The sequence below is a fragment of the Crocuta crocuta genome, unplaced genomic scaffold (assembly GCF_008692635.1).
Source record: "Crocuta crocuta isolate KB4526 unplaced genomic scaffold, BGI_CrCroc_1.0 scaffold1079, whole genome shotgun sequence".
NCBI classification, from domain to species: Eukaryota; Metazoa; Chordata; class Mammalia; order Carnivora; family Hyaenidae; genus Crocuta; species Crocuta crocuta.
Window position 1 is genome coordinate 160,402 of NW_027529995.1, and position 11,121 is coordinate 171,522.

Genomic DNA, 11,121 nt, shown 5'->3' on the forward strand with positions numbered 1-11,121 from the left:
AGAGAGAGGGAGACACAGAATCTGAAACAGGCTCCAGGCTCTGAGCTAGCTGTCAGCGCAGAGCCTGAGGTGGGGCTCGAACCCACTTACCGGGAGATCATGACCTGAGCTGAAATCGGACGCTCAACTGACTGAGCCACCCAACACCCATGTCATATGTTTTTATAAATCCAAGAGAAGCAATTTATTAGAGTGAGTCAGCGCAAGGTACAGATGTTTCCAGTAGAAAAGTGGCTGAGGAGTGTCACCCAAGGAAGACCAACCAACCTACCTACTGGGCAGATCCCTACAGCATCAAATTTGAAGAATTCAACATGGTCAGGCTCGGGCCTCAACTTTGCAGTTCTGATACCCCAGTCTCATCACTGTTGCAGAGTTGTCTAGCTCCTGAAATAGAGACCTATACCAACAAAAGGCTCAGAGACTAATAGAAGAAACCAGATGACCTGTTTTTTCACCTACAAAATAAGATATAACTGCCAGACAGAGCAGAGACTCATCAGTGCTGGTCTAAGCATCTCTCCCTTTGTGCAGTTGTTTGGGAACCAGAATCTCTGTAGGTTGCTTAGTGAGAATGTAGAGTGATTTGAATTTTCAGTTCATTTTGCTTAATATATCCAATCCCATAGGAGTGCTGTATATTCAAGAACCACATACTGTAAGTCTACCTGATAGATGAGGAGCAGAGGCAAGAGTTAAAATGACACTTGCACAGATTGCCCCTCTGGCTTTTCTTCCTTGCTTCCTTGGCCAGCCAGTCCCATTTCTGAAGAGCACAGCCTTTTATAGGCTGATCTGGCTCAGAGTACAATCTTTTTTTTCTCTCCTTTCCAATTTTTTTGAGACACCTTAGAATGTATGCCACCTTACACAGGTATCGTTTTGCCTTTTCCTAGTCTGTATTGTGTCACCCAGCGTTATTATGAAGTGAGAGGCACAGAGTGACACTAGCACAGACAGATGACCCCCAAGTCCAGACTGGGTGGCCAGGGGCTGTGGGAATAGAGCAGACAAGGCAGAAATACAGGCATAGAATAGAAATCTTACATTCTCTGCCCTTGGAAAACACTAGAGAAAATACCGACAGTTTTTCATTTCTTAAAGAAACAAGAGTTCTGTTTTCTGCTGGGGATAAGTCCAAGGTCTCCAGTGAACTCTGGTATCCTACATCTCCTTCAGGTATTCATCATCAACCTGCTCAGAGACATCAAGTATTTCCACTTCCGGCCTGTAATGGACACATACATCCAGAAGCACTTTGCTGGAGCACTGGCATACAAGTAAGTTCATTTAGCATCATCATCAGGACTTTTGCTGAATAAAAGGATAGGATTCTGAAAAGTTCAGTGACAACCACCATTCATTCAGCTAGCCATTTTTTTCTAATTCTGATAAAGTACATAATATAAAATATACCATTTTAACTATTTTTAAAAATTTTTTAATGTTTGTTTATTTTTGAGAGACATAGAGAGAGAGAGTGGGAGTGAAGGAGGGGCAGAGAGAGAGAAGGAGACACAGAATCCGAAGCAGGCTCCAGGATTTGAGCTGTCAACAAAGAGCCTAATGCAGGGGCTCAAACCACAGACCCCACACCAGATCATTACCTAAGCTGAAGTCAGATGCTTAACCAGCTGAGCCACCCAGGCGCCCCCCCCCNAAGTGTACAGCTCAGTTGCGCTAATTATGTTCACATTTTTGTACAACTGTCACCACCATCCATCTCTAGAACTTTTTTCATTTTGCAAAACTGAAATTCTGTACCCATTAAATAATAACTCCCCATCACTTCTCGGAGACTCCACTGCCCCTGAGCAACCACCATTATACTTTGTCTCTTAATTTGTTTATTCTAGGTACTTCGTGTAAATTGAATCATATAATATTTGTCTTTTTGTGTCTGGTTTATTTCACTTACCGTAATGTCTTCAAGTTCTATCCATGTTGTAGCATGTGTCAGAATTGCCTTCCTTTTAAAGCCTGAATAATGTTACATTGTATGTATGTACCACATTCTGTTTATCTACTTATCCATCAATGAATAATTGGATTGCTCTCACCTTTTAGTTATTGTGAATAATGCTACTATGAACATGGGTATACAAATGTCTCTTTGAGACCCTGATTTTCTTTTGGGTATATACTCTGAAGTGGGATTGAGCACCATGCTTTTTTTTCACAGCAGCGGTTGCCCCATTTTACATTCCTGCCAGCAGTGTTCAAGGGTTCCAATTTCTCCACATCCTCAAGCAAAGACTTTTTATTTTTTGTTGTGTTTAGAGGGGGGAATTTTTTCTTTTAGAGTAATCATCCTAACTGGTATGAAATGGTATTGCATTGTGGTTTTGATTTGCATTTTCCTAAGGATTAATGATGCAGAGCATCTCTTCATGTATTTATTGACCATTTGTATATCTTATTTGGAGAAAAATTTATTCAAGTCCTTTGCCAATTTTTACATATTTTTTTTCTTAACATTTATTCATTTTTGAGAGACAGACAGATTGTGAGCAGGGGAGGGGCAGAGACAGAGGGAGACATATTTTGAAGCAGGCTCCAGACTCTGAGCTGTCAGCACAGTGCCCGATGTAGGGCTCCAGCTCATGAATCGCGAGATCATGACCTGAGCCAAAGTCAGACACTTAACCAACTGAGCCACCCAGGTGCCCCTGCCCATTTTTTAAAAATGTTTACTTATTTTTTTTTAATGTTTTATTTATTTTTGAGAGAGAGATAGAGACAGCATGAGCAGGGGAGGGTCAGAGAGAGAGGGAGACACAGAATCCGAAGACAGGCTCCAGGCTCTGAGCTGTCAACACAGAGCCTGATGCGGAGCTTGAACCCACAAACCGTGAGATCATGACCTGAGCCAAAGTCGGAAGCTTAACCGACTGAGCCACCCAGGCGCCCCTATTTATTTATTTTGAGAGAAAGAGAGAGAGAGAAAGAAAGGGGGTGGGGGGAGAGAGGCAGAGAGGGAGGGAGGGAGGGAGGGAGAGAGAGAGAATCCAAGCAGGCTCCACACCCAGGGCAGAGCCTCAGGCTCAATGTCATGACTGCAAGATCATGACCTGACCAATATAAAGAGTCAGATATTCAATGGACTGAACCATCCAGTCACCCCTCCTTTGCCTGTTTTTTAAATCAGGTTGTTTGGTTTTTTAAGTATTGTTTTTCTAGTACTATGTTGAATGGAAGTAGAAAAAGAAGGCATCCTGTTCCTGATCTTAGAGAAACAACTTTCTTTCACCCTAGAGTAGGATATTAGCTGTGGTCTTTCAATNAGTTTACATTCCCACCAACAGTGTAGGAGGGTGCCTGTTTCTCCACATCCTCGCCATTTCAGCTAACATTTTAAACCGTAGTTTACTACACAATTGTCATTCTTTTCCTTCTAAGAAATGGTGGCAAAACTACTAAAAGTAAGTCTTCCTTTTTCATTGAAAAACATGAATAGCTAAAAATGGCACCAACAAATAAATGTCAAAGAAATAAAAAACTGTTGATAAAAAATATAAATAGTTAACATGGGAAACAGAGCTTATCTAAAACCATTAAAGCAATTTAAAAAGCCATAATTTTCTTCTATAGAATTAGCACAGTTTTTGAAAATATATATAAAGCCTAAGGGTGACAAAGCTGTGGAGTCACTGGAACGGACGCTTTGATGTCACTCTGGAGAGCAGGCACTGTGCTGCTAGTGCTTTGTGCTTGTCATAGTCTCATTAGTATTCACCACAACTTTGAAATGTACTATTGTTTCCTCTGTATTTTATTTATTATTTATTTTTTTAAAAAGTGTTTTTAACGTTTATTTATTATTGAGAGACCAAGAGAGACAGAGCATGAGCATGGGAGGGACAGAGAGGAGACACAGAATCCAAAGTAGGCTCCAGCCTCTGAGCTGTCAGCACAGAGCCCGACGTGGAGCGCAAACCCACAAACTGCAAGATCATGACCCTAGTTGAAGTCAGATGCTTAACCTACTAAGCCACCCAGGCGCCCCTCCTCTGTGTTTTAAACCAAGAGAATGGCACAGAGGGATCAAATAAATTGCCCAAGGATACAGAGCTAGAAATTGATAGGCCCCAGAGGTAAACCTGCTGTATGACCAAGACCTATACTTGACCTCTGTGCTCTTTTGCCAGGTAAAGGAGCAGGCCTTCTGATCCTATAATCTCATTTCACTCTGGTTACTTGGTCCTAAGGAAATAAAATGGATGGGATGAAGGTAGAGCAAGGAGAGGCACATAAGACTGTATACCTTTATCCAGCATCTCCTCCTTACTACTCATTGTTGTATGTTCTGGAGACATAAAAATTTTAGACAAACAAAAATACAGATGAAGTCTAGGACTCTGGGAAAACTTTCTCATAATCAAAGAAAAAAATGTGTGTCAGGGAAAGTGAGAAAGAATTATTATAACTGCTAATTAAAATGTGGCAACTTTACAGATGAGGTATATTGTCTGATCTCAGATGATCTGAAGATTTCACATTTGTAACGGATCCATCACTCTATTCTGGCTCATCAGCAAGATATATATTATTCCTGTGTGGCAAATTCAGGGCTGCAAAAATTTCAAGTTGAGTGCTTTTAAGTTAAAGTGGGGTTTCTGGAACTGTTCTCTTTCCCAGGGAGCTTATTCGCTGTTTGAAATGGTACATGGACTGCTCAGCAGAACTGATTCGACAGGACCACATTCAGGAAGCCATGAGGGTAATGTACTGAGCTCACTGTATATAAAGGGCCCACCCCTCCTGTTGTTTGTCAGTAATTTCAGTGGTTTAGTGTGCAGAACAAGTTAGACATCTCAGTACACTGGCCTGCTTTCAGGAATGTCTTGGACCACATAATTCCCCTTTCCTCACCTTGATTTTGCCCCAGAAGACCTTTATTCCAAATAATGTTATCTTAAAGCAGGAAGGAGGGATGATGTACATGTAACTCCTGGCCATCCTTCCTCCCTGATTTTGCCAACAGCATCGATCTCTGCTTCCACTGGTCAAAGCATCATATTTCCTTCTAAACCAATGTTGGTGGCAACATTGATTAGAATTAAGATCTTCCAACACTTTTTCTGTCTTCAGTGGTTACTAAAAAACAGCTGTCTTTTAGAATTGTTTTAAGTAAAAAGAGCTGATTGGATGCACTGTATATGAATACGTTAAGAAGACAATCTTAAAACCTTGACCTTTGGAGGAAACCAGAGTTCCCTATGGCAGCACCCCTGCATGGACAGGTTCCAAGATAAGGCAGACTTTGGCATTTCTGGGCAGCTTCAATTTTCAGGGGAACCATTGTCATTGTGAGATAACTTCACTTTCTGGTAACTTCTTTTCATGGCACTTCTTCTACTGTAGAGACCCACCTACGAGAATGTTGATTTCTCTTTTGTTCAACAGTTCTCAAGATAGCTTTTTAAAGAAAGCTGCCATATCCCTTGGGAGGCCCATGCTTTCTCCCTTTCTGACCCTAAATTTTCTTGTTCTTGAGTTACTTTTTTAAAGTTGCTTTTTAACCATGTCTTTCCCACCCTTTCCAGTTAGCAATAAAAGAAGAGTGACAACAAAGTAGTTCTGCTTTTTCTCTGTCCTCTTTTAATTTTACATCATTTGCTCCAAGTACTATTGGGCCTGTAATTTTGTTGTTCTTGTCCACATGCTAACAGATGAGACAGGTGCTTCTCTAAACATTATCAGACTGAAGAGGCAAAATCAAATCATAGGTCTGTGCCCCCCCCCCCCGCTTCTCTGTACATTCTGTAAAAGTCTAAGGCCGTAAGTATTATTTCTGTCCTCCTTCATATAATACGTGTCTACAAAGCAGTCAGCATCCATCTGTTGTGGATGTCAAGATGCAAAGAGGAGTAAGACAGACCTCTCCCCTTGAAGAACACATCCCCAGTAAAGCGTGCACAAGCACAGGGGTAAAGCAGAGTTCTGAGTGTGATATGGGGACAGGGCCTGCATTCTATTCTTCTCTAAACCGAGTACCTGGCAGGTGCCTCAGATAATATTTGAGGGGATAAAAGTTGAGTGAAATGCAAAAGACTCTATGTGAGTCCCTAAATTAATTTCTCAGGATACTGGAGAAAGCATCACAGAAGTTGTTTTTTCCTAACAATCATTCATTCATTCATTCAGTCAAGTCAGTGTTATTTGATACCTGCCATGTGTCAGACACTATAGTAGCCACTGGGGATTCAGCAGGGGCCCAAGCAGAAAAGGCTGTGCTTTCATAGCACTTCCATCCAACTGGAGGAAAGACAGACAATAAATATATAAGACAGATAAATATACAAATTAAGTGGGGTAAAAAACTTGATAAGTAAGTACTATCAAGGAAATAAACAGAATCATAGGATAGACTGGCTGGAGAGGACGGTTTACTTCATATCAAAATTTTAGGGAAAGCTTGTCTGAGGAGGTGACCTCTTGGCTGAAATCAATGTGAAGAACTAGGGGATGAGCATTCCAGACAGAGGAAAAAGCGTGTTTAAAAGCCTTGGTGGGAAACAGCTTGAGTTTTCAAGCAACCAAAAAGTGGCTGATGTGACCAATGCAGAGAATTGATTTCAGATGTTAAATTGGATGTGGAAGGTGACAGAAAGGAAGAACTCAGGCTGGTTCCAAGGAGTCTGGCTAGATCAGCTGTGTTGATATCAGAGCTACTTAGGGAGATGCAGAATTCTGGGAGAAGGTCAGGTTTGGGTGGAGAGAAAGATTTCCATTTGGGGGAGCACTTTTCTGAGGTACTTTCATACTTATTCTTAGCACTACAAGCTTGTTTGAATGGACTCTCTTACTAATGCATCCAGTACTCAGGTTTTATCAGGTCATTTCCCCTTCTTCAAGTTTTAGTTGACAAGTCCTCTTGACCAAACCAGTAAATCTCTAATCAGTCCTGTTTTCATCCCTTCACAGGATGCACATGGTCCTGGCCTAACAGCTCTCATTCTGGTATGATAAAGTGGGGACCAGGAAACCTCTTCCTCCTTCTTATTCTTGATTCAGTACATCCTGCCACTTATATCACATCTCTTCCTTTCACTTTCAAAGTTGTGGCCTTTCTAAGAAAGCTTGACCACTAAGGAAGATAAAAATAAAGAGTCCTTTGTTTTCTTACTTGGTTATTTTGTTTGTTCCCTTGTGAATGACCTGTAGGAGGTATCTTTGGTGGCTTTGAGGATGGTATTTGGCAAGATGTTCTAAAGAGACAGCACACTTTTCACTGGTGAGCTACATCCAATCCCCCAGAGAACCATGAAGAGAAACGAGCAGGCACCATGGATCTTCTTAATGAAAGAAAGGTTGTAATAACTTTTAGGATCTCTTTTCCTTTCAGGTTTATTAACTTAAGTAGAAGTGGACAGAGTGGCTACTTCACCCACCATTAAGTGCTTCACTGTCTCTGCACAGGGTTGGGAGCACCCTTGAACTTTGAACAAAATCCATAGGCTCCACCACTCACCTCCTTCCCATTGGCCCACCCTCTTTTCTTTCCCGGGTTGCATCAGTCAGAGGCAACCAGCCATCACCTGGTCCTGCCCACACCGGTGCTGACCAGAAAAATCAAGAGGAGTGGGCAAGGGAAGTCAGGTGGTGATGGATGACTGGAAGTGGACTTATTTATCTGTCCCTCATGCAGGTTTTCACAGGACCATCTTGGACATTGTTTTATATTTTAAAGTTTAATAGAGATACTAAGCTCTCATGCCCAGGAAGTGCAAGCAGTTTTGCTGTCTGATTCTGCCTTTCACTCTGAAACAAGTAGATGTTTCAAGCCATTCAATATATCTCTTGTATTAGCTGTTTCAAACTGGAAAAAAAAACAAAACAGGTCATGAGTTACACATTTTCTCTTTTAAAATTAGAGTATACAGTGCAGATCTTCCTGATTCTTTTCAGACTGGGCATTAAAAGGCTACTGAAATGGAGGCTGTAGCATCTGTGCTGATAAGGCCACACACTTTAATCTTTTCTACACAATCTTCTGCTACAAGGCTTGGAAGACATATTTTTCTGACCTAGCCATTCAGCACCTACTGAATTCTATATGGGCTGCAAAACAAACAAATTGAGGTTTTGTTTTGCCAAACCTTCTGATACATACATAGGTCATGAAAGGTAGCTTGAGAATTGTTTTCTATTATATATTTCAAGTAGTTGAGCTCCATTTGTTTCATCCTTGGATACGTTTCTCTCCCAGTGTCTCTGTCTTCTCAGTGTTTGGGAAATCTGTGGCATTTCTTTGATTAGAAAGCATAGTCTTAGATCGTCAATCTGTTCTTTTAAAAAATAATTACTGTGCTCATAAGCATGGGCCAAGCTGTAAGGACTCCTCAGAATTAGATTCTGCTCCCAAAATAAGTTACGGGAGCTTCATCTTCTGCATTGTTCAAAAATTGTCTTTGAAAAGGTGTCTGGGTTTGGAAGAGGATGGAGAGTGGGTGTGTCAAGTCCACCTGGGGCTGTGCAACCTGGGGCTAGTTTTCTTCAGACTTAATCCCCAGTGAGAAGGTTGACACCATGTCAGATCCCAGCTATATCTTGCAGGTGCAGAAGGCTCCTTAGAGACTTCTCCTTCTTGGAATAAATTCAAGAGAGGTTACATCATTGCTTTTGAAGCCTCTTATTTCCAGACCTGAAAAAAAATGCAAAAAACTTCATTTTCTTTTGATCCTGTATGTTCTTGAATTCAACTGTTGTGGTTCCTCAGTCTGTGGTTCCTCAATTCCAGAACCACAAAAACAGTTGTGAAATGATTTGATGATTCTCTCAGTAGGAAGACAACTGCTGCTCAGTGACCATTTGGACTTTGGAGATCAAATTAAAAAAAAAAAAAGTGCTTGTCTCCACAGTTGAATTGTCTATCATCTGATTTTGGTATAGAATTTGCTGTTAGCTCTTGGCCATTTTTAACACCTCTCCATCCCTTTTACTCCAGGCCTTAGAGTACCTTTTCAAGTTCATCGTGCAGTCGAGGATCCTGTACTCCCGAGCCACCTGTGGGATGGAAGAGGAGCAATTCCGATCCAGCATCCAAGAACTTTTCCAGTCCATCCGGTTTGTGCTCAGTCTGGACAGCAGAAACTCAGAAACACTCCTTTTCACTCAGGTCTGTGAGCTGTAAGGAAATTTTGCTGCTGGACTCTTGTCTGTCTTAATGCCTGGTTTCTTTGTCCTCTGGCTTCTAGAGTTGAAGAATCCCTGCCAGGCTCCTATGTGTTGGGTAAAGGGTGACTTGCAAGGAAATACCTAATAGAACAAAATGATATTTTTACTTCAAAGTCAGCTATGCCCTAGCTACCAAATATAAAATATTTCAGTGCCTTTAGGGTGGAGAAGAAACACAACTTTACTCTCAGAAGCCTCTTTTTTTATTTATTCACTTTGAGAGCGAGCACAACCAGGGGAGGAGTAGGGAGAAGGAGAGATGGAATCCCAAGCAGACTCCATGCTACCAGCACGCAACCTGATCTGGGCCTCATGAAGAGTGAGATCATGACCTGAGTCTAGATCAGGAGTCAGACTCTCAACCAGCTGAGCCATCCAGTCACCCTTCAGAAGCCCTCTTTACATCCCACCAACAGTGTAGGAGGGTGCCCATTTCTCCACATCCTTGCTAGCATCTATAGTCTCCTGAGTTGTTCATTTTAGCCACTCTGACCGGCAAGAGGTGGTATCTCAGTGTGGTTTTGATTTGTATTTCCCTGATGATGAGGGACGCTACGCATCATTTCATGTGTCTGTTGGCCATCTGGATGTCCTCTGTGGAGAAGTGTCTGTTCATGTCTTCTCTCCATTTCTTCACTGGATTGTTTTTCGGGTGTGGAGCTACACTGTTGGTGGGAATGTAAACTGGTGCAGCCCCTCTGGAAAACAATGTGGAGGTTCCTCAAGAAATTAACAATAGACCTCCCCTATGACCCAGCAAAGGCACTGCTAGGAATTTACCCAAGGGATATAGGAGTGCTAATGCATAGGAACACATGTACCCCAATGTTCATAGCAACACTCTCAACAATAGCCAAATCATGGAAAGAGCCTAAGTGTCCATCAACGGACGAATGGATCAAGAAGATGTGGTTTATCTATACCATGGAATACTACATGGCAATGAGAAACAATGAAATCTGGCCATGTGTAGCAACATGGATGGACCTTGAGGGTGTTATGCTGAGCGAAATAAGTCAGGCAGAGAAGGACAAATACCATGTTTGCACATATAGGAGGATTAGGAGGAACTTAACGGAGGACCATAGGGGAGAAGAAGGGGAAAAAATAGTTGGGGAGAGGGAGGGAGGCAAACCATGAGAGACTCTTGAATATTGAGAACAAACTGAGGGCTGATGGGGGTGGGGGAGAAGAGAAGGGGGGTGATGGACGTGGGGAAGGCCACTTGTTGGGATGAACACTGTGGGTGTTATATGGATACCAACTTGACAATAAATATGAAAGATAAACTATGAAAGAAAAAAAGAGGAAGCCCTCTTTAAACCAAATTTATTTAGTTATATACTTTTCATCATCTATGAACATCTTATTTCAAAAGGATATTTAGAACATAATAGAAAATTTTACTTCCTAGCCACTGTTAATTTTTTTAAAATGTTCTTAAATAAACTTTAGATTAATACTTGTCCATTCCAGAAGTTGAGTAAAATAGGCAGAAATAAGTAGAAAACATTGCTTAAGAATTAAGATTAGGGGCACCTGGGTAGCTCAGTCAGTTAAGCATCTGACTTTGGCTCAGGTCATGATCTCATGGGCCGTGGGTTCAGGCCCCACATAGGGCTCTGTGCTGATAGCTCAGAGCCTGGAGCCTATTTCGGATTCTGTGTCCCCCCCTCTCTCTGTCCCTACCCTGCTCACTCTCTCTCTCTGTCTCTGTCTCTCTCTCTCCAAATTAAAAAACATTAAAATTTTTTTATTAAGATAAGATTCTATTAGAAATATCAGTGTGGAGGGGCGCCTGGGTGGTTTAGTTGGTTGAGCGTCCGACTTTCGCTTAGGTCATGATCTCGCGGTTCGTGGGTTCGAGCCCCGCGTCGGGCTCTGTGCTGACTACCAGCTCAGAGCCTGGAGCCTGTTTCAGTCTGTGACTCCCTCTCTCTC

General features: G+C 41.9%; 1 protein-coding gene across 1 annotated transcript in view; it reads left to right on the top strand.

The window, feature by feature from the left end:
- Window positions 1–11,121, top strand: part of DOCK3 (dedicator of cytokinesis 3) — a 194,813-nt gene that overhangs the window by 102,948 nt on the left and 80,744 nt on the right. Inside the window, exons 18-20 of the mRNA XM_077763419.1 lie at window positions 1,180–1,280; window positions 4,639–4,720; window positions 8,951–9,121. Coding sequence (XP_077619545.1) covers window positions 1,180–1,280; window positions 4,639–4,720; window positions 8,951–9,121 — 354 coding nt within the window. The remainder of the gene's footprint in view (window positions 1–1,179; window positions 1,281–4,638; window positions 4,721–8,950; window positions 9,122–11,121) is intronic.